At 39.0% G+C, this 24,438-nt stretch overlaps 1 protein-coding gene across 1 annotated transcript in view; it reads right to left on the reverse strand.

Annotated features, from left to right (window-relative positions):
* Window positions 1–7,430: 7,430 nt before the first annotated feature.
* The window catches only part of LOC104081905 (cadherin-6), a 23,212-nt gene continuing 6,204 nt past the window's right edge, over window positions 7,431–24,438 (reverse strand). The window contains exons 5-10 of the mRNA XM_009584823.1: window positions 22,338–22,591; window positions 16,395–16,531; window positions 11,717–11,838; window positions 10,793–10,910; window positions 10,454–10,705; window positions 7,431–7,931 (exon numbers count right to left, since the gene is read on the reverse strand). Of these exons, the coding sequence (XP_009583118.1) occupies window positions 7,441–7,931; window positions 10,454–10,705; window positions 10,793–10,910; window positions 11,717–11,838; window positions 16,395–16,531; window positions 22,338–22,591 (1,374 nt within the window). The 3' untranslated portion in view covers window positions 7,431–7,440. The remainder of the gene's footprint in view (window positions 7,932–10,453; window positions 10,706–10,792; window positions 10,911–11,716; window positions 11,839–16,394; window positions 16,532–22,337; window positions 22,592–24,438) is intronic.

The raw sequence follows: 24,438 nt of genomic DNA on the forward strand, positions 1-24,438 counted from the left end.
GCTAAAAACAGGAAAAGATGTACTAGTGCTGGTAAGAAAGAGGAAAGGCTTCAAAGGCTTTGGATAAGAATATGTACTACTTTTTTTTTTTTTTTTTTGTAGACGTCTGTACCTTATCCAACAAACTTGGATTTCATTTACAGCATCAAAAGTAACATTATCTGAGCTTAGAATTGGAAGGACCAACGCTGAATTCACTTGGCTGTTCATGTAAGTGATCATTCCTGCAATTTTTATGCAAGTATTAAAGCATCTGTTAAATGTATTGCTCTTTTCTTTGGTTTCCTTGTTTGAGCTGTCCTTGAAATTCAACAGGGACTGGTTAAACTTTTTTAAAGTAAGAGACTGTAGGCTTTAATGGCTTGTCCAGCTAACTTGTCTCTGTGATGACTTTGGTGGTATTAATGAAAGATGAATATTGGGGGGTTTGTGGTTTGTGTGTTGCTTGTTGGGGAGCAGATATTTTACATGGGTAAACCTGGTAAATTAATGTCTGAGAATCAAAAACATTTTCTGGCTGAAATGCTAGCCTTTAGTTGACTTTTCTTTGTGACTGAGGTGCTCTTTGATATAGTAAATCAAATAAGAAGGTAAGAAATATGGCAGGTTCCTCTTTCATGTAAATAAAAGTGGTAGGGTCCTTCTGTTCTGCTTCTGGCACTCAGAGCCTCAGTACACGTGGAATGTTTCAGAGCCTGGACCACCTCTCAGCAGGTGGACAACCAGACTTCCTGCTGCTGCTGTTCTCTTCGTTTAGAAGCTGAAAAGCTCAAGCTGATGTTTTATGAAATCTTGTAGGGCTGCTCTAATGCAAAAAGTAAGAAAGCCAAGAGATGGGATAACTGCAGCCTCTCTATGCTTGCACCTGCAAGTGTGTGTCCTTACGGGAGGGTGTGGAGGGGAAGTAGATACATCCCCCATGTGCTGTGATTTGGTGTTCAGATAATGAGATAGTTAAAAATAAACACTTTTAATTAGTATGTAGACCTATGTATTTATAGCCTTATGATCTACTATTGAGTGTCTAAAAAAGCTGGTTTCTTGGGCTATTCATACAGAAGTTTTCTTCTGGAGGTCCACCAAAGTTTGCAGATGGATGGTTAGGCTAATTCCTCTCATCGGTTACAAAAGTTACTCAGTTCTTTCAAAAACCACATACGGGTTTCAGTGTTAACCTGGTTGCTTTTGTGGTTTGTTCTAATGCTTTTGATGAAGTAATGCTTTGCTGTGACCTTTCCCACTCTTTTCTTTATCCTTGTATTTAGGAAGAAATTTAAACACGAGGGAATTTCTGGACATGTAGACAGAAATTTTATTAAGGAAGTGTTAAAATGAATAATTTTCTCTGGAGGTTGTTATCCTTATATAAAAAGATATTGCAAATGACATTTGGACTCTCCATAAGTGAACCGAGCCTTTAAGTCTCTTTTGGACCTCATACAATGAAAAGCAAATAACTGAACAGTGCTATTATAAATTCTATGATCTTTATATGCTTCAAGGAAGGTATTCCACATGCTTTACTTGGGCAAAGCTCCTGCTGACTTCCTGGGAAACCTTGGCTAGTCAAAATTTGTCATGTGATCATAGACTAATATCCTCCTCACAGTAAGCATCACTGAATGATGCCTTCTAAAATTATACTGCTCTTTTGGGAGGCCTCACTGATCCCAGAACAGTGATCCTGCTGCTCTTACAGCATGTTGCAAGCCAGACACTTAAAAATGGCATTTGAAAAACTGAGCCAATTTACCCCTGTGTCTTAAAGTGATTGCAGAATCTTTTCAAAGGCTTAGCTTTATGATAGTTTTGTAAATACAAACCATAGATTGAGAGAACTAGGAAAAAAAAAAATCAAACAAGTTAGAAAAAACAATTTATTAAGTAGTATCATATAAATAACTTGTTACAAAAATCCATTTGCAAAAAGGCAAATTCACTCTGTCTGTGAGAAATTGTTGTTCAAATTGGTTTCTCATTAAATCCTTAAATTTCATTTCCCCCTGCCCCCCACCCCCCAGAAAGAAGCCAGTACAGTGAATAGGAAATATCAGGGGGAGAGTGCATACTTGCCATCTGACCATAACAAATTGCCCAGCCACGCTGCAGAAGAGAGAATCATTCCAGCATGGGTCCCTTTGCAACACAGGGAAGCTTCTAGGTGTAAATCTCTTGGGTGACAAAAATCTTATCGCCCGCAAATGTCCCTCTGTGCTGAGCAGTGACTGGATCCATCCGATGCTGAGGCTCCCTTGGAACAACCAGGGGATGACATCGTGAGAGACTGTGTGGCTGGAGCATGCCAGCAAGTAAATCTTCCCAGGTGGCGGCATCAGTTTCAATTTATGTTTGGAAGTATTTTTAATTAAAAAAAAAATCAATACCGAAAAGCATTTATTTTAAGGGTTTTAAAATCACAAATTGCAATAGGAGTTTGCCAGATTGATTTCGCTCAGTAACACAGTTAAGATGCACATAGCATTTATTATAAGGCCTTTCTTTTAAGTTTAATTTTTCAAAGCAATGAAAGTAATCACAGAATTAAAACATACAGATTCTGAAGGGGTTTTTATGTGTCAAAATCCAGAACAATTTTGTGTTTGCAGTGTTGTTTCTTTGTTGTGTTCACCTGAATGTTTAATAATTCTATACATTTGTTTCTTTAATAAACACTAAAGTAATAGATCATAGAAAACTAAAAGCTTATAGAAAGTGTCTCCAGGTATATTTACATAAATAGTGCAGTCTCATAGGAAAGGTCAAAAGCCCATGGGAGCAGAAAGGATTTCTCTGTATGCTGGACTTATGCCTTATTTGTCAAATTGACTTTGTGGAAGGAGAAATTTGAAGTTAGCAGCTCCTTTTTTTTTTTTTTTTTTTTTTTTTAAAGAAAGCAAAAGACACATGCAGAAAAAATATAAGAGCAGGTTCTGTAAAAACTCCTTTGAAAACCAGTAACTCTACATGTAATATGACAGCTTTGTGGCTTTTAGGTGCCATGGGCCTGCCTTGCATATGACTGATTGCCTCCCCTCGACCCCGCCAAGCAATTCACTTTCTGTTCTTCTTCCTGAAACCCCCAGTTCTCTGACTCTCGTACTCCCTGTAACCCCAGCCATGGCTTTTGGATACCTACTGCTGAATTTTCTGAACTGTTCAGGAAAGTGATTAGTGTATGACAAAGGCAGGTATGGTCTGAAAAGTGTAATATTGCAAAATGATGGGCAGGATCAAGATTGTTTCAGCTGTGCCTAAATAAAACTACTGAGGGGAGAGACTGGCATTAAAACATTGCGTTGGCTGTTGTGTTTTTTCCCCTCCTTCTGGAGCAATGCATGAGGCTGTAGACATTAAATATGCTTTTGTTCCTCTTCTTTAAGTACAGAAACAATCTCTAGGAAAACAAGTCTTTCTGAAGAAATAAAAAACATGGCTTTGACATTTATTGGAGGAGGCTACTGTTTCATAGGTCTACAGGGGTTGGAAAAAAACCCTGCCTTTCACAACTTACGACATAGTTCATACTCATTGGAAGTAGTAGTTAATTTGTCAGCTCTCATTTGACAAAGGAGCTCAGACTGCAGTGTTAATTGAAACACAAATGGGCAGGGGATGGCAGCATCCAGCTGGGACAGTGGTCTTCTGAAACACTTCAATACTACTTACAGCCAAAGGAAACATGGAGAGATTTAAAACAGATGGTGGCAGGAAGAGCTGACGCGGTGGTGTTCGCAGAGAGTTACCTGCTCAGAATCACTGTCCGTAATTCACCTTGCAGAAGGCCATCAAGATAGATCTGCTGCAGAAATTTAACACGTTTTAATAATAATAATAATGACAAAGTGACTTTCTTTCCTAGAGATTTGCATGGAAATGGCCTGGATTTAATTTGCTTGGTCTGAAAAAGATGATGTCTTTCTTTCTATCCATGCAAATCTCCCTCTGGCTGCCGCAGGAAACCTGGAAGTGTTAGAAGTGACTGTGCACTGTTGGCCCTGCTCAACATGGATAAGTCTGGTTTTGAAACATGGCCAGCTTCCAACGTTCGTTATTTCTCTTCTTTTTATTCGTGCTGTACATGTGCAGACACACATTCCCAAAGCCATTTCTCCCTGCTCTACTTGTTTATGACTGTTCTGCTTTTTATGGTGCTACAGATATTCAGTTAGTTGGGTTTTGTGGGATTTTTTTTGTTTGTTTTGTGACAGAGAAATGGAAATGTTGTGCCTTGTAACGTAGCCTGCTACTTCCAAAAGGTTGAATCTCTTGAAGATTGCCTCTCCCATTAACATTTAACATCTAGGAAATACCTGTCCATAGAATGAAGTAAGACCTGACAACTAACAAAATAAAAATGTCGGAAAAATATATCTGTTTCTTAGGACAAATTTAGAAAATATTGGTGTTGGTACAGGTGGAGTGTTTTACTTCTACTCAGAATCTTTCCCAGCAATTCTTTTACCAGCAATAACTGAAAAACACAGACAACTTGTTTTTCTCATTGTTAGACGCATCTCTGTCTACGTCAGTTTGGGAACACATCCTAGTCCTGTGGTACTGTCGGTAGAGCCCTGTGGAAACCCCTGAATTCCCTTGTCCAGAGCTCGCTGCAACTTTCTGCCTCAGGTCTCTGCCAAGCGCTTGTCTACACCAAGAGATGTCCTGGCACAACTGCATTGGAGGCATGTGCTGCCGTGTCTCCCCATACTGGTGCTGTTATGGGATGGAACTGGTTTTAATCAGACATAATCATTCTTCTGGAGTAAAAAAATAATTTTTCTGGAATAAAGTGGCTTTGGGAGCTGGGATGAAATAGCTATCCTAGAAACCTTATTCCCTTTCAAGTGTAGAGATGTTATTGTTCTATTGCCGTAGCAAGGCTCCTCCACATATCTGAAATCCAGATGGTAACTCCTGTGTGCCAGAGCCAGATTTTGGACAGGTTGCCTCCTGCATGCTCTGATTTCAAGGAAGCCATGAAGGGCTAGATTTTCAAAGGCTTTTATCATCTTAAATTACTGAGGGGCCCTCAGGAGGACATAATAAGGGCCTAGTCGTGCCATTGCCATTGTGATGGGCGCGACAGGCTCAGCCCCCCTAAGCGATGGAGTTGGGTACCTCGCTCTGCTGGACTGAAGCACCGTGAGAGGCCTCCACCAGCAAGACCGGGGGCTCGGGACTCTTTGAAACTCTGGGCTCCTCCACTCTGGAAACCCATCTAATATATCATGCTGGGCATCTGCAAGCCATCAGCTGCCTTGCCCTAAACCTGTAAATGCGCAGTGCTCTCCACTGTGAAGGACTCCTTCCCAGTCCCAGCTGGCCACCGCAGCGTGGCTGGCTCATCCTCTTCACTGTGAGCTGGTTTGCAAAATCTGAAATTACGTCGTCATGCTTGTAAAAGTCTAATACTCGGGAATCTTACTGCTCTCTCTGTTTAACTCTCTAGGAGTAATGAATTCCAGGGATTAACTTTTAATCCCTTTTAATTTTCTGTTTATTAACTTTTTTCCCTTCTCTTTTTATTTTTAGAGTAAGTTGGAACTGTTGTTTAGTTTTCAACTGATTCACTTAAGATTTGGGGGAGGGGGAAAATAGATCCATGCCTGTAATTCTGGTATTAAATACTGTTTCAAAAAGAAATAAATGAGATTAGTTATGTATGAGGTATATTAAAACAAAACAAAAACTCCCCCCCCAAAAAAAAAAACCAAACCCAAAAATTCCTTCTTTCCTTGGCACAGTGCCATGGGCTGTGTCCCTACTCTGGGACACAGGCTATTAGCTCCTAGAATTGGATATGTCCCATGGCAGCCCCTTAGGGTTTTCTCCAGATAGCCTTTCCTACATGGCTGGGTTTGAAGAGCAGTGACTGCACGCCTTTGACAAAGCAACAGAAATACTGAGTGGTGCACAAGCTGTAAAGAAAATTGTTTTGGCCTGAGACTATGGCATCTTGCCCCACCCCACCCCTGGACAAAAATTACTTAGCTTGGCAAAGCAAATAAACACACACAGAGAGACTGGTGATTAAAATTTTAACTTTCGGTGAAGTCTTTAACAGCCCTGGCTGAGTAGTTTATTTTAAAAAATGAGTTGTAGTTATAAACCCTACTTTTCAGGCTACTGGAATGACAATTGATTCTCGCTTACTTGTGCATTCAGGGCTTGAATTGGGGAAAAAAAAAAAGAAAACAACCACCCAAAAGCATGAGAAATTACTTCCTCCTGCAGAATGCCAGCATTTTCCATCTCTAAAGCATTTTCCAAATGACTTATATAATTCTTGCAACATCCTGATGAGGTAGGCATTATTTTCCCACTTTACAGATAGCAAAACTGGGCAGAGAGTCAGACAGAAAGCCACCGTGGGCATCCAGGCAGGGAAGGTCAGGACAAAAAAAGCTCTCTTTCCTCCTTTGCAGTTGCTTCTTTTGCCCCAACAGGTGGCAGTCACCTTGAGGCTACTACTCCCCTCCTGCACATGAGGCAGAAGTAGATGGATATGAAAAGCCTGACTCCCACCTCCCCATTGCAGTGGCCATCACTGAACTGATGCGCAGGTGGAGGCCGACCGAAGAAGTACGAAGAAAAGCACAGTTATGATCTGCTCCTTCCTCCAAGTCGTGATCTGATCTGGAGTTGGATTAGATGTCTTTCCCCGTATCACAAGGCAAGTCTGGGTTAGAACTGGGAAACCACCTAAGAATAAGATATTGGGGCTACTGACCACACACACATGCACGCACACACATCTCTCCAGCAATGCTAGGTCAGAAGAATATATACATAGCAGTCAATGAACTATATATATGTGTGTGTTAGTATGATTCAGTGCATAGGGGGCAATGGCGAGTTCTAGAAAAACACTTAGGTTTAAATGACCATTAGGCCTTTCTACCCTCCTCATGAGTAAAATGGCATGTTTGATGTTTTTTCTCAGCTTACTCTACTTGTATAATAAACCTTCATTCCATCACCACTACTTTTGACTATAATACATAGGGTAAACTAGGGTACCTCATTACATTGGGATGTGCAATACACAATCGACAGAGCAGCCGTCTGAGCTGAATAGTCTGAATACAAGTAAAAAGAGCAAGTGAGCTTAAACAGTAATATACTCCAATTTACAATATAAGCAGAACAAGTAAAAACATTGCTCCCCATCTGATCCTTTTTTTCTCCTCCGCTACTGCCGTGCCTGTAAACTGGATGCACTAAAAAATAAGAATTTTGCCTCTTGGAAGCTCATAAAATGATACTAGAAAAACTTTTCTGACAGCTGATCCACACAGACTGCAGTCATTATACAATTCAAACGGGTAGAACAGAGAACCCTTTCACACAGCTGTGGAGAAATAGAAAGAAATAGCCACTTCACATATCTCAATGCTGTTTCTGAAAATGAGGAAGGGGAAAAAAAAAAAAGGCAACATTTTAAGAGTCTTTGTCACTGTCCATTGCGCCATACATATCTGCCAGCTTTTTAAACCGAGGCCCCCAGTCACTGAGGTAATCATAGTCCTGATCTCCGTCCGTAGTCACCGACTCCAAGGAGCTGAGGGACTCGGCCACAGAACCATTACCTTCGTACGCGTAGGTTGCTAACGAGTCATACGGGGGTGCCGTTGGATCTGTATCATTTTCCTTTAACCTTTGGTTAATGAAATCTCTGACATCCGTGTTATCTCGCGCTGTTGCAGTCCGCCGTGGCATAAAAAGTGTTTCCGGCACAATGTCTCTGCGTAATTTATTATCGTCTATGGCTTCGGGATTCCTCAGCGTGCCGATATCAAATGCCTGGGTGTCTTCCTCGCCACCACCTTCATCATTATAACTGACAATGTTGTCTCTGATGTCTTCTTTGGAAATAATCAGCGGCTCTTTTTTCCGTTGCCGTCTCAGTGCTGCAAACAGCACCACTGTAACTGGAAACAAAAATAACAGGGGAAGAGAAAGGGAAAGGTTAATCGCTAACTCCATTAAAATCCAGAAGAAAGGCTGCGCCTCTGCTCGAATTTGAAGTTTTAAAAGATGTTTTGCAAAACTGCGAATGTGCACGTCAAATTTTCAGACTGTGCTTGCTCTGCCTGTGGAGATCACCTTGGGAGCTGAAATGGCACGGATATGCACCAGAAGAAAGGAAACATCGAGCTTGTAAGAAGCCAAGTGGAGTATCTTTTTTGTCAGTAGGCACATTTTTACCCAGAGTCATATAGCAATTTTGTTGCCTTGAGAACAGAGCTAGTTTCATGAGAGTTGGGAAGGCAGAAACACTTTCTCCAAAATAAGTAACATCAGGTGTTATTTACCTTGAACCCCTGAGATGAGATGCAACTTCTGCTATGGACAAGGCTAATACGTACTGGGCTATGACAATAGGTCAGCAAAGCTGCATTTCAAGATAAGTAAATCTATCCTCCTCTGGAAAAAAAACTTGGAATACGGAGTGAATTTTCAGCCAGCACAAAGCCCAAGTTTTACTAACTTCCCTGACATGTCTTTACAATGTACATCACCTTAAAAAAGTACATGGCTTAAATCTTAGACTGATGAGATACGGTAATGGTATTATTTAATCTCCCAAAGGCATGAGATTTCTCAAACAGATAATTTTATGCCTTTCATTCTAAAGTGTATCTGTGTGTGTGTGTGTATATATATATATCATTTATTTGGAGGGCAGGAACTCTTTCCAAGGCCCTGATCCAAATTTAAATATTTTTACTCAATAATGATCCCCGGTACTGTTGGAGAAGTGGGCACAGAGGGTGGGAGGGGATATGTTCAAGATGTTATTCTGTCACATCTCTGATGCTTGGGTTTTCTTATTTTGTGCTGAACTTGCAGGCAAAAAAACCATTAGAAGTTATATGTCAAAGTATATCACCTTTACTTGCCTGGCAGTGTTTAGCAGTATCTGAGGCCTCCTGATAAGCCGCTAGACTTACTCAAACTGCAAATAGACCTAGCAATTTACAGGCACTTTTTTTTGCTGCTAAACTTTAAGTTGTGATTCAGGTCTGCCCAGAGTATTGTTTTTCATTCAGTAGTGGTTGCACATGCAAACCCTGCAACCAGCCTGAAAATAGAAAATTATATAGCTGAGTTAATTGAAAATCTGCTTATGGTGCATGGTGGTGTGAGCAGTAATTGACATAAAGTGCTGCTTAGCACACAGAATCAATTATTTTCGATTGACATAAAACAGGAAATCGTTTAATGTCAGATTGATATTAATGAGCACAGTTGTAGTAACGAGTGCAAGACTATCTGCAGCATTAGATTTCTTTTTCTGGTAAGGAACTTGATACAAAGTGAGCTCAGCCCTTAGAGGCAATGATACCATGTTTTTAAAAATGAATCTAATGGTGAATTAAGGGTAAGATTGTTATTGTGGGAATCTTTTCTGAAAATGGAATAGTGCTTATCTGGGCAAGCCATGACTATATTGTTAAAGTCTGAGAATCACAACATGGTCTTTGACTCATCACTGGAGTGGGAAATTTTGTTAATAGTAAAGATCAGGGTGATTTTGCAGTGGCGATGAGCATGCCCAAGGAAGATACGAGTATGGTAGAAAGAAGTGGAATCACTGAGGAAACGTTTTCTCCCCTGCTTGACCCTACTGCTCTAAAATTGACTCCCTTCTTTCCTGGCCAGATATTAAAGGTGACTAATAACGTCTCCCTGAGAACTGCCTGTGTTGTATTGTACCGTTCTCCCCAGATTAATAGACTATGGCTAAAGGCCGAGGGACCTATTGTCTCTGCTGTACAAGAGGGGTGGAACCTGAGTGAAAGGAATGTGAGAGATGTTGCAAACTGCCCTTATTTTTATTAAAAAAAAAAAAATGTTGACCACCTGTAAGTGCTGTAGCCAGAAATCTATACATCCTCCACACTCAGGATCCAACCTCTTCATATTCACAGGTGCCTGAAAGGGAGGACCCTGCAGCTTTTGAGAGAGTGCTTTAGTAGTCACCCCATTTCAGCATCCTTTTCCAGCAGAACAGAAGCACTGAGACTTGTTTCTCCTCAGTTTAGACACAGGAAGTTAATTGTTTAAAACTAAGTTATCTGGCCTCCTTCTAAGGTCAGCAGAAAGAGACGGACACCTGCATAGGGTGATTAGTCTGGTCCCCCTCAGATACCAATAAGGGCATGGGGTGAATGTCTCTCTGCAGGTGCCTGTCTCTTTCCATTGACCAGAGGGTGGAGCCCAGCTGTCTTCTCTTGCTTGGACATTGCTAACTTTTAGATAACTAAGATTAGATAGAATGTGTTCTACACACTATATCTGTAGCAGCCCTCAGAGGAGGAAATACAGTGATACAAATGCAGGATAAGACAAGGATGTCTTTGCTTTGCTCTTGTCCTAGCCTTGATATAATCACTTGTAGCAATGCAAAATAACCATGAGAGGAACAAAATGCCTCTGAGCTACTTACCGAGTAATATAATGATACAGAGGAGAATGGCAATAAGAGCCCCAGTGCTAAGACCAGTAGGATGAATCAAGGCTTCTGCATTACAGGACAGCATCTTTCCTCGGTGGTCACAAGCACATACTCGAATAGTCACCGTTTCAGTGCTGCTCTGGATAGGGTAGTCATTGTCTGATATTACCACTGGCAAGAAGTAGGTACTCATTTCATGCCGGTTATATCTGGTTTTTCGGGTGAAAATCCCTGCTGTGTTGTCTGGAAACACAAAGCACACATTAAATCTTCATCTGAAGGCTGAAAGCAAGGATGAGATAATAACGAAAAGTCTTCCTAGAAATTCACCTCTGTTGTCCTGTAGCGTAAAGTTTGAGCTGCTGGCTGCCTCAGGAGCTAAGGAGAATGAAAATTGATGTCCACCATAAGAGTCATCTTTATCAACAGCACTTAATGTTTGTATCAGCTGAAACAATAAGAACAAAATTATCTTCAAAGTCAGTGGACCTTACGCTTATTTATGTACTCTAGGATTGTAAAGCAATCTTATTGTATTCATTTTTTTTCTTCTGCTTTAAGGCAGCTGATGCTACTACGGCGAGTTTAAGAAAAGTGATCCATGTGCTGCTGATGCTGTTTAGGATCACCATGCTATTATATCCCATACCATCAGCCAGTAACATAATGAATTTGAAAGCTGGCAGGAAAATCATGTTGTATTCAAGAGCAGGCTTGGGTTGATTCCACTCCAGATGGGTAGGAAAGCTTTGCATGTGACAAGCAATAGAGATGAAAGGTGAGACAGTCCAAGCTGACTGTATATTTATCTACCCAAATCTCATGTCACAGGAATTGTTTGGCTGAATCTTCCAAATTATCTGCTACTTTGAACCATTTAGTAATAGGACTGGTAGAGTGAGAGTTATCTGGCAGGAAATAGTTATATCACAGACAGGACCTGTAACAGTTATGGACCTGCAATTGTTTTTGAAGGAGAGAGTGGAGGTGCCTGAATAAAGCAGAGAATCACAGAATGAAAATGAATCAGGGATAACAAGGTGCAGCACAGAAAACAACAGTGTAAAACATACTGTCACGTTAGCTGTAAGAATACTAAGTGTCATCAGATACTGTGCAGCCACTGTTTAGTTTAATTTTGCAAAACTGACAGTTTGATGCAATGCAAAGTATACCTCTTGATGAGGTGATGCAAGTGTAGTAGCAAAACTCAATTAATCTGGAATATTTTCGTAGTACAAACAGACAACACACCTGTTCTGCCTTCGCATTTTCACAGACGAAGGTCTCGTAAAACATGGCAAACTCTGGAGCGTTGTCATTTACATCCAAAACCTTAATGAACACTGGGACACGGCTGCTTTGTTTTGGGTTGTCTGAAATGATAAACCCAGAAAGAATAGATATTTTATTTAGCCCAGCTACTGACTCAGTGCAGGAGAAGAAAAGGACACACTTAGAGTCTCATCACCTTAATTCTTGTCACTCACAACACTCCATTTATATTCTGTTGATTTCTGGGGAATGCATTATGGGGTGAATTCCACAAAACCTTGCTGTGTTATCATTACTCTGATTCTGTGTAAGCTATACAGTTAAGATGGGGTAGGGGTCCAGGATTTACAAATTCCTTGAACACTCCAGGTACGATTATGAATGTATGTGTGATATATATACATAAAAAATATAGTACTAGAATGAAATGAAATCTGTTTATTAGCCTAACTAATACAGTTTGGTGGCAACAAAGTTTCTAGAACATATTCCCTTCCTTAACTCTGAAACAGGAAGACTGAAGAGTCATGAAGATGGGATGGAATGGTTTTATTCCTCTCCACCTATTATGTATAATATTCTGTCCCCTACAAATCTCATGACACAGTTCCTTGAGCTACCATGATGACCATTATGTTATATAAATAGTAACTGCGGCTGTGATCACAGATATTTTCTAATCTGTTGTGAATTGATTTGGCTGATATTCTAGAGTTAACACTAAAATGTATCAGCTGAAGAACATAAGCACTGTATAGACTCTGCAGATCCCCATATGTAAACATGTTTTTTCCCCTATAAGGACTGTATATTGCCAAGAGATTGAATTTGACAAGGATATTCCTGAACATAAAATACTGATGAAAATATTGTTATCTTTCTAGATAAAAATGAAAACGTTTGGAAATGCACCACATTGTATAGACCATTACTTTTCCTGTGGGGGGGAGATGGGCTTTAGTCATGAAGATACACAAAATAAGGAAGAAAGGCAACGGGCAGCAACTTTGCCTAGGAGCCATGAATGGTGAAATAGGCAAGATTCTGAGGCAAAAAGTCACATCATAACAACCATTGACTCCAAAAAGGTACAAGACCTGCCCCCAAACCAATCTGTTATCACCAATCAAAAGGAAACCAAGAGACATTGCCAGGACTTGATCTGTGTCCTTTGTGCTCCATATCACACAAAAAATGATCTAGGCCAGGTCACCCAGACATGCCCACCTCAGTGCCTGGGAGTGTGTGGGTGTGGTAGTGGAAGAGAGTGAAAGCTATGAGGGAATGAGTGTGAACAAAATTAGTTTCACTTAAAATAAATACTCTCCCCCTCGCTTTCATAAGGGCTCACACCAAGTTTTGCTATGCTAATTTCCTACCCATGTTAACATAGTTTATTAATGTATTTTAACCTATGATTCAAGTGGAAAAAAAAAAAGGCAGTAAAATATAGCAGATCTAAGACTCTGTATGCTTCTACAACCTTTCATTATAGTAGCTTGTTGAGTTAGGCTTTAATAGAAGTCCTATTACTGTGTTTATCATACTTACATAAATTTGAAAATGCCTTCTCCAAAATTGGCATTGTATATTTGTATTACAGAGCTCAGTCATTTGGACAAAATATTGTGCTTTAAAGCTCCACAGTCCCATTGAAGTTAATATGATTCCATTAAGGCATAAACCACTTTCTAATGTGAACCATTGGGCTAAATTCATTCAATGTATAAAATAACAGTTTATGTATAATATAGACTAGGCTGAATTCTATGCTAAAATACATCAATGTTAAATTTTTATAATAGGCAGAGATCAAAGGTACTCGTTTGAAGTCGCAGGACTATTGGCAAGACTATTTTATAAGGGCATACCATTCTAACAAATACACTCAAATATATCGGCAAATGTGTTTCTTCTCCTCTCAAGAATTACAATTGTTTTCTTTCCTGCTTTTTGAACGATGAACTACATATTTTCATTTTACTTCTAGGTGCTTAAGAGTCTTACAGTTTAAAATGATACTGTAATAAATAGAAGCTTCATAAAATATCTATGGACATGGGTCTTTTTTCTGATTTAATGGAAATGTAAGTTTAAATATATGTATACATCTTTAAGTCTTTTTTTGTCATCTTTCAAATTATTTTTGCAAATTAATTGATGTAAGTTAATTTGTTCGCATTATCCTTTAATTACTGCTGGGCTCCATCTCCAAAAAAAGCTCCACAGACTTAATGAACTGCTTAAATTTATTCATCTCTATAGTGGTATGTTTTCTGTTGAGCCAGCAATCAAACTCTTAAAGTTTTTTAGTTTTTTTTCTGAATACACCCTCAAAGTCCTGCCAACAATTGATTTACCCTTAAGTGTTAAGTAAAGAATATTTAAAATTACTCTGGGAATTCTCTCCAGTAAATCAGCTGTAATCCTGCAGCTATGAATCAGTAGCCCTGTGTACTGAGTTTTATTGCCAGTTTGCCTACTGACTGTGGCAGATGTACTGACCCAGTGTTTCACCAACTATTTGTTTGCAACATTCACAGCATGATTCTCCGGGCTGCTGAGCAACTGCAGCTCATACTGGTGAAAAAGAACAACATTAAAAAATGGAGCTATCTACACTTACTGACAATTAAAGGCAAAACAACTTCCATATTTTCTTTTTTTTTTCTACTGTAAAATAAAATCAAGAGCAGTCATCACTGAAAGGTGTTTCTCTTTATGACTTTATAATTTTTTTTAACTTTTTTTATATCAAAGGCAGCAGCCATCCATCTGAATGCACATCCTGCCTGTAACTTGACTGGATATTTCTTTTAGATTACTTCAGTGAAATATACCTGAAATCTGATGTGATAGTATGTCACTGAGAGCAATCAGTGATTAGCTGGAATTTAGTGGAATGGAATTTTAGCTAGCCTTGCTGGAAAATACTGGTTTTAGCTAGGAGCATTAAGCAGTGGTGCTTTCCAGTCTAGTCTCTTGAGACCAAAATTAGTGAGGTAGCCCAGATCAGACCAAGGCTTGTTTAAACAGTAGCTGCATTTCAACCAAGAAAATTGGCTTGGAAAGTATCTACCCCAGTTATGCCAAATTTGGTCTAGGCTCAGTGAAGCATAGCCTGGGAAGTAGCTTGCTGCAGCCTGGAAGGGTTCAGACTAAAGAGGAATGGTAATTAAGACAGAAGCCTGTGTCAGACACAAAAGGTTTAGTTGAGAGTGTTTGGCCCAGTAGAAGGTCTGTCCTTAGGGGAGGAGGCAAGGAACTAAATGAGTATTTCATATAGATGCTAAGTTGGTTTTCAGACAGTATACAATTTTCTATGCTGTATATTATTTCAGCTTTACTGAGATCAATGCAAGTGTGCTTCCTAAATGTTCTTGCTATTCTTTCCTTCTTAGGTGTTTATTTTCCCCTTCCTCCTCTACCCAGGAGCTCAGTCTGTAGTGTACAACTCTTGACCCTATATCACTCCTCAAAGACTTAATAGAAACACAAACACCTAATTAACAGTGAGCCAGAAGTCAGTGTTTGGTATGCTGAAACCACATACCTAGCATTAAAAGGTGCAAACTTTCGAGAGAGGGAGAAAACTATTAAGAAACATGATTCCTGTAGGCTCTAGCCCACTACTTTTTTACATAACCCCACCTGCTTGCCTCAATAGTATTGTTTCACATCACTTTTCAGTTTTAAAACGACCTACAGAATAAAGAAAGCTGGAGTCAAGTACCCCTTAGTTACACTCTTCTCACCGTTCAGCAGCTGATTGAGCCATATACACATATACACAATATAAGAAAGTAGAGCTTATATTGTTTCAGATTATGTTAAAAAAAAAAAAGCCATTTAGCCTCTGATTTGCACAAAGACTTTGTGACGGTCATAGAACTGGTGTTTATATTAGATCTACCTACCATTCCACCATGCTTCACAATTATAGGCACTGTGACTCTGCAAAAGCAAATAGAATTGCATTCGCTAATATTTGAACATGTCACGTGCCTATAGTTAATGTATTAAAATAAAGAGGATTGTTTATTAAGGCCACATAGCATACATGTCCTTATCTAGATCCCTGGCATTTCAGCTCCTAAAATCAACATGACTAATATTATCACAAGATTACCTCTGAGCAGTCCTAAACTAAGTGACAGACTGATTTGTAACTGTGGCTTGTGATTTCAAAGAACGTGAAAAAAGTTAAAAATGGAAATCCTTAAAACTGATTAAGATCTGGCACCTAGCTCAGCCCAGCCACCTCAGTCTTATTTGAAAACATCCAGGCTGTGCTGTATTCAGTCTGGATCAGACTGAATTCAGCCATGGAATGCAATTTGGCTTTAAACCATCTTCCTTGCTGCATGCCAATTTCAGAATCCAACAATCATGTTCAAAATTAAGAATGGCCATTACTGATTAGAAAACACAGAATTGTTACCTTTCCTCCCTGCTCAGCTAAGTTACCTCTTCATGAACTGTGCCTCTAGTAAACACAGAACTGCAGACCACCTCTTGCAGAGTTTCCACTTCTTCATTAGTATTGAGTAGACTATCCATATAACCTGACATCTGTCCAGCTGTGCTTTTCACACGCTCAGCTAGAAGGCTAAATTCATTACATCAGGGACAGCAGTGGTATTTAGGTTTGACTTACTGATCTCTGCTGCTATTACTGTAATGTTGTGCCATAGCAGTGTTTCCCGGTCAAGGGGTTTTGAAGTAAATATCGAACCATTTCCTGAATTGATGTTGAATACTCTGTCCATATCAGTGTGTCGATCTACAGAGTACCTGCAAATACAGAGACAGGGGTTAGGAGAATACATTCCTTTTAATTTTTATGTTCTTAAACTATTTTCTAAGACTAGACGTGAAACAGCTAGTAAATGGGATTGCCTTTTTTTTTCAGTGCAGGCTTCAGAGTCTTTATATATTCACACAAAGAGCTAGTTCTGAGCTATGGATAATGACACATCAGAGGTTGGATTTAGAAGGTGGAGCATTGTCACTGAATAAATGAATTACTGCAGAATTTACATACCTCTGAGAATCATCAAAGCTTTGTTTTTAGTGAGAAATGTGAAGTCTGTGTCCTGAAAGATATGAAGTTTATTTTAAGGCTGAGTTGGCTTTCCCATTATAAAACCCTCTTTTTATGGTTTGATATCTCAACTGTTCCAAATAATTTCTGATATAAAATTTGACAGCTGGGGTGCATCTCTGCCTTTCACTTCCCAGCATTAAAAAAGACTGCCCCCCAAAAACAAGTCAGCATGGAACAGAGATTCATTATTCCATAGTACATATCACATAAAGGTTTGCTGTAATTCATTAAAACTAACATGCTCAGCCCTGCTTGATGGTATCTAGATGTGAAAATGAATGCTAACAAGCTCTGGAGGAGCTCAGAGTCTAAATACAGATTCAAATTTTCAGTCTGATCTTTTGCTTTTTCTGCTGAACTGAATCCAACTTTAAAAGCAGAGCTCTCCAGTTCACGGAGATCCAAATGCTGTGACTTGGTTTCATCTCATGAAGAGAAAATTCTTGCATAAATTGTGGAGTTTTTGACAGAAATATGTCTCTGATGTTGCTAAAACAAGAATGCAATTGCATTATTCTGCTCTTATTTCAAGCCCAAATGTGTGCTGATGTACAACCCAGGACAGAGCCTTAGGAAGCCTGGTGTCCTCCCTTGGTCTCCTTGCAAGCCACGTCGATGGAGACAAGGCAGCTACTACTGTCCCTTGTGTCCAGATAAGGATAAAGATTTGGCTGAGCTGGTATGCAGTCAGATGAAAACTGGGCCAGGAGAATGGCTGGCAGAGTTTACTGCCACTACAGAATTGAGAGGAAAGCAGAAGCTGAAGAAAAATTTCTGTTCTCTGCTCTGCCCTAGAAGAAGCTGCATGACATGTCCCTTATTCTGCACAGATTTCCCAGTGCCTGTGCAGTGCCTCTTAGCTGCTGAGAAAGATCTTGCATGGAAGAAGGGAATAGAAAAGTCCAGTTGAAACATGTGGTTCTGACAAAGCTTTAAAATGAACTAACTTGCTAATTATCTTGTAACTCCATTTTTTTTCTTCTTTGCAAAAAATGTGATATAATACCCCCAGCAAATTAGACTGGTCTTATTCTAAAATGAGAATTTTAGTGTGGCCTACCTTCCTAAACAAAACTATAGCAAGTATTAATTATTTGCACTAAACTGTTTTTCTTTTTCCATGTTAAATTCCTATGGATACAACCAAATGAGATACAAAGATACTCGCACAAAAAGCTAATTTTTTTTGGTAGGACTTGCATAGGCATACCTTGCTAGTTTTTCAGGAGTTGATTTAGTTTTTATTCGTTGCTCTCACTTGACTAATTTCAGCTGCATGAAGTCATCTGTGGTGTCACTAACCTAGTTCCTTCATGCAGCATTGTAACGTTACCATCAGCTTGAAAAGAGTATGTGAGAAGGTATGTAATACGCATCACTGACTGATGGGACAGCTCCAGCAACCTGTGTTGTTTTGTCCAAATCTAAATACTACACGTGAATTTGTTGACTTAGCTGAAGTGTTTGACGGAAACAAGTTTATACAAACTGGTCTGACTCTCTTATATTTTGACAAAGTAAGTATTTGATATGGTAAACATTTCATTTTAACTTTCATTCATTCAGGCTTTTATATGATATTATGTTGGTATTTTGTGAAGTCAATTATTTTTCAGATATTCTGTAGCTCATTTCCACATCTTTCAGCTGAAATACTTTGGTATTTCCATTTTGCATTTCCATTTCCATCTAGTAAATCTAGATTCTGCATTCCTATTTGAAGTTAAATATCAGGATTTTCCATAGATTAGCTGTTCCAGCCAACTGTAATATTATGTTTCAGGCTCTTATTCAGCAAGATATTTAAGTAAGCAACTAGTTTTAGGCATGAGTTGTCTGTTCATTGTTTTTTTTTCTTCAATTATGCTTTCACTCATGCTTCATATTATGAATGGACTTAAAAGATCTTACTGCCTTAGCACATTTTAATGCCTTGGCATATTGTAATCACTATCTTTACTTTGTAAGATTTCCGAAATTCAATCTGTGGTACAGTATCTGGAAGAAATGAAAAACAAATTGTTCTGGACTTTTTCTAAGGTTACCAGAGCTGTAACATTGAGGACTACTTCTTCAAGGTATTAAGAATTTTAAAATATAAGTCCTTGTAAAACCATGTGTATATTCAGTCATTTGTACAGTGGAAAGTTAAACTCACAAAAAAAAAAAACCAAAACCCAAAAAACCCCAACAAACAGAGAACAACTTCTTAATGAAATGTTAATTTTATTTCTTCATATCCAAAAGAAAATACATACAAGGTCAATGCAGTTGAAGTATATTCTAGTTATACCATTAATCCTGGTCTGGAAGGATTATTTTAATAAGCTAGACTGTCACTTCTGTTTCTCCGTTTGTATAATCCAGTGTCTTTTGATCAAAGACTGTTAATTATGTTGAATTGGTGGTGATTCTGACTTATGGGTCATAACCTAGTAAGAATTAAGCAGACAACATCAAACTCATTTTTACATTTATTTAATGAAATTACTGGTGTGTATTTGTCAGATTTCAGGACTTCAACCCTTTCAAACCTTGAGGAATTGACAAGCTAGGAAGTTAAAAGGTATCTATGTAGATTCCAGTCTCTCCTTGTACCTAACAGGAAGAAAGGGAGGGTGAAAGGGAGAATCTAACACATGCAAATATGTTGTCAGTAAAATACACAAACAAAATTAAGCCTTACATTTGTTTGCAGAATATTTTCATCTGGGATACTTTAGTAAATCAAATCACAGCAGGGAGACAGTTCCAGTGACTGATGAACTTCATTATGCCTCTGAGGAGTTACTATAGCGAAAAAACTCAACTAGCAATTTAAAAAGATCTGATGTACAATATAGCAGTGCCAGTTGCAGCATTATTTTTTTCAGTATGCAGCGGTTCATAATATTTCTGTTTAGATCAAACACAAGCAGAATGCAAAACTTTTTTTTATAACACAGCTGGACAGTGGAGTGTTACTCAGGAGTGTATTAATGTCGCTACACATGGATGCATATTCAAATATAGCCAAACATCTATTGGTGTATTTTTGTATTTTGTTAATGTCATGTCACAGCAAAGCTTATTTATATGGGCTGGACTGATGAAATGTAGCTCTACCAATACACAGGTCATGAATGATTATGCACTCTTACGACCAGGGTAGACATCGGTTTCATATTTGCTATTGCTTCTTTGTCTTCTGATGTTCAGCAGCTTGCTGTCTAATGTAACCGCAAGTGAGGAAGATTTGTGGGTCAGGAAGGGATGTGTGTGTGAATTTTTCATAATGCATTTTCATAATGATATTGTGAAGGTTTCCTTTAATGGAAGATCAAAGGGGCTTTCATCTAACAGAGTTAGGGCTCAGTTTGTTTAAAAAGAGAATTCTTCACTCGAGTAGAGGAGAAAATGGAAGGTTTTCATTATAATATCAAGTGTCTAAAGATTTTATTTTTAACCATCAAGAAAAATTGACAAGCAAGTGACAAGTCATATATATACAGCCTAATTGCATCTTCCCCGAAGCTCAGAGTGAAAATCGGATTTAGCATCTCTATTGCATGATGGAAAAAAAAAAATCACCCTGTCAAAAAGATGCAGACTCAACCCATGCCCCTAAATTCTAGGAGATACCCAAGATATTAGCACCATAAAATTACATTTATTGCAAGCTAACATCTCTCAGGCTACTGCTCTCTCTTACTGATTTCCATGTTTCTTCTTGCAGTGTTTATTTCTATTACTCTAACCTCTTCCTCATTTTTCTTTTCCTTCTCCTTTCACCTTGATTGTTGCATGCTATGACAGTATAAAGGAGACAAGTTTTCTGCTGCACTGCATCAATTTTGACACCTCTGCTAAATTTTGCTCAATAATTATCTGATAGTTCAATACGCAAAGTACTATACTGTATTAAATAACTGCCGTTTGAAAGATAGGTAAGTTTTAGCACACACGTTCAATTAATAGAAAAAAGCCAGTAGGCAGTACTCAACAATGAACAGCATAATCCCTATCCACTGTAAATCACTTATAATTAGGAGCTGGTGCTGGTGTGAAATGCAAATGGTTGTAGTTATCACCACAGGGAAGAAGAGGGAAGCAGGGAAGCACTCCCCTCACTCTCCAGTGCCATTAGACATAAAAAAGCAGGTTCATATGAAGACTGCAAGGGGCCTGGGTGTCACCCCAACCATTTTTCATCTTCATGCTAGCATGCCCATGAAGACATGCTATAGGAGGTCCTCATTCTGTCCCTGGGCTTCACCAAAATCAGCAAAACATTAGGTTGCTCTGTAAGTTACTATGCTCTGCTAGTCCAGAACTCCATGTATGTGGCATGTCATGATACAAATGAAAGCAAACCTGAATTAAAATTAGAAGACTTAGTCTTGAACAAGAATTCATGTGCAAGGCATTGCATGCAGAGAGGGTTTCAGCCAGAAACGTTTTAGATTTAGTTTCTTCATCTAGGAAATTAAGATGATAATATTCACCCCTCTCACAAGATGAGCTGAGAGGTTAAAACTTACTTATGCCTCATAAGCGTTGTAAGATATCTTGATGAAAGATAGTTGTTTGCAGAACGGCAAATTATTGATGGACTGGATTTTTTATTAAACCTGCATTGTTCTATTTTGATCTTAAGACTGCTATTGCATTTCCAAGGTGCCCAACCCAGAGACATGCTGAAAATTGACCTGGATTTAATATTGCTGTATTTTTCATTTCCTCTTCTTACTGCCTTGTCAGTAGCAATGAACTTTAATTAAAGCACACACTATTTAAAAGTTCTTTTATACTCTATCCAATATGACTTAAGTACTCCAGTATGTTTTCAAATGTACTGAAACAATGTAGCTGTTAATTTACAAAAAAAGAAGGCTTAGGTTGAGCTACTCCAACCTTAACATTTCCTCCACTTCCTCTAAGACTAGTTTATTGATTCATGGCAAGTGTAATTTATGAAGTCCATGAGACTGATTCTTATCTTACTAACCTTACACTGATACAAGTGAGATCAGAGTCTGTATGTGCACATGAGCTGCTTTTAAGGCATTTCTACTTGCAGTTTAGAGAAAGTAAATGTGACCTCTTTTAAGCAGGTCTGGACGGATGGGAGAAGAAAGGACTGCTGAATCACCCCCCTGTCATATAGCCAAGAGGATACACCGCACTGCACTGGAAAATGTTAAAGGTGGAAGGAGAACACGAACATCTTCTTAGTGCTCTTTTTGCAGTAAATTCTTCCATGGTAGAAATAACCACAAACATTAGTTACTGAAGAGGATAGGATGTAATTCAAGATGCAAGGGCCATGCAAACACAATCACACATACCTAGATATGCTCAAGTGTGAGAGATCATTTACCATCTACAATACTCCATATTTAAGCATACCTGAACAAATTAATTATTAAAAGTGATTTTTTTGTGTGCTGACATGAAAAAAGCAAAATTAAAGCTGTAAAATTTTACATACAAGCTGAAATAGTCTATGCTTACTTGACGGGGTTCCTGGCAGCATCTGGATCCTGAGCAGTTATTGTTCCTATTACACTGTTTATTGGAACATCTTCTTTCACTTCCATTATGTATGCTGGTCTGCCGAACACAGGGGGCTCATCTACATCCTCCACCTGAATTCTGACTGTAGCTGAGTCCTTGAATGGCCCCAGGTAGAGGAATCGAGGGTCCACGTGAGTATTGGTGGCTTCCACTTTCAGAATATACAGGTTTTTATTTTCGAAATCCAATGCCTGGGAAGAGGGAAAAAAAAGTTTGAGAGGTCTGTGGGGATTGCTGTGGCTTGCAGCCAGATGAGCCAAATGAATAAGGGGATGTCATGGAGAGGCCTGTGCTAGATAACAGGAGACTGAACTGACTTTTAGACTAGATATAAGGAAGAAATTTTTTACAATGAGGGTGGTGAAACACTGGCACAGGTTGCCCAGAGAGGTGGTAGATGCCCCATCCCTGGGAACATTCAAGGTCAGGTTGGACAGGGCTCTGAGCAACCTGATCTAGTTGAAGATGTCCCTGCCCATGGCAGGGGGGTTGGACTAGATGACCTTTAAAGGTCCCTTCCAAACCAAACTATTCTATGAATCTATGATTCTACAGAATTAAAGTGCCAGCAAAAAGGAGAAAGACAGGGTTTTGTGCTACTAATGATACGTTATAGAAAAAACCACTTTTTCAGGGAATTCTATGCCGGGGACTCCTAAACATCAATTAAACTTTCCTTCTCAGCCTTAACTCTTCATGCCTTTTATTCTGTAATTTTTGGCATTTTGATGTTTTCTTGTCTATTCCTTGACCCTATGCACCACACACTGAAGGGGGGAAGATTTTCTTGGAGCTGCTTGTTTAAATATTGGCATTCCATCACTGAAACGAAACATTGTGACATGTAGTGTCTGGACATCCAGGACCACCCATCGAGGAAGACATGATTTTATGACAGGCTATGACTGTATTACACTCTGTTAAAAGATAAAGTTGCATTTAGCGACTCTTTGTTACAGTACTTAGAGAAATGTGGGGAGAGAGTAGTCACCCTGTTTTTCCATTATGTTGTAGAAGATTCACAGCTTCTGTCAGCAACAGACAGAAATATAAACAGAGTTAGACTGATATCATAATCAGACCCTGGAAGGCATCTCCTAAAAAACAAGTAATGACAGGTGTCGTACTGATATCAACAAGCAAGTGCATGTTCGGAAAATCTACACAATGTCTATCTAGTGATGACTGAACTCAAACTGATGGAGGATGATATCTGTAACCTTATCAAGCTTGCCTGGTAACCCACTGTAAACAATATTTCTCAAACCTTTTCTGACAGCCAATGTGCAACCTAGTAGATGATGTCTATTGTGATCCAGCAAGGCGCTGTGATTTTTTTTCTAAAGCAAAAGCGTGCTGATGGATTTATTAATTACATTTTTACAAAATGTGAGTCAAAAGAAATTTGTCTATATACTTTAATACATTATAGCTATACAATTCAACACCTTCTGATAGTGCAAAATAGGCAATGTGATACTGATTATTTCTGTAGTCTTAACACAGCACCTTCTAGTAAGTGAGCAAATCCTGTAAGCATCATAGGGAGAAAATCACAGATGGATGGTGGTGCCTCCTTGAGTTACTCTGTGGACATGTTCAGACTCTAGAATTTTTTCTCAGTCCTGTCCCACTCCCTAGGTTATTTACTCTCTCAGGTCCTTCAAAGTATGTGCATTGGTTTAGTAAAGGAAGGACTCCAATTGCTTGTTGTCCTGGTTTTGGCTGGGATAGAATTAATTTTTCTTCCTAGTAGCTGGTATAGTGCTGTGTTTTGGATTTAGTATGAGAATAATGTTGATCACACGCTGATGTTTTAGTTGTTGCTAAGTTGTTTACCCTAGTCAAAGAATTTTCAGCTTCCCATGCTCTGCCAGGTAGACAAGAAGCTGGGAGGGAGCATAGCCAGGACAGCTAACCCAACTGGCCAATGGGGTATTCCATACCATATGACGTCATGCTCAACATATAAGGCTGGGGGAAGAAGAAGGAAGGGGGGGATGTTCGGAGTGATGGCTCCAAGTAACCACTACGCGTG

Source organism: Fulmarus glacialis, unplaced genomic scaffold (assembly GCF_000690835.1).
Source record: "Fulmarus glacialis isolate BGI_N327 unplaced genomic scaffold, ASM69083v1 scaffold44829, whole genome shotgun sequence".
Classification (NCBI taxonomy): domain Eukaryota; kingdom Metazoa; phylum Chordata; class Aves; order Procellariiformes; family Procellariidae; genus Fulmarus; species Fulmarus glacialis.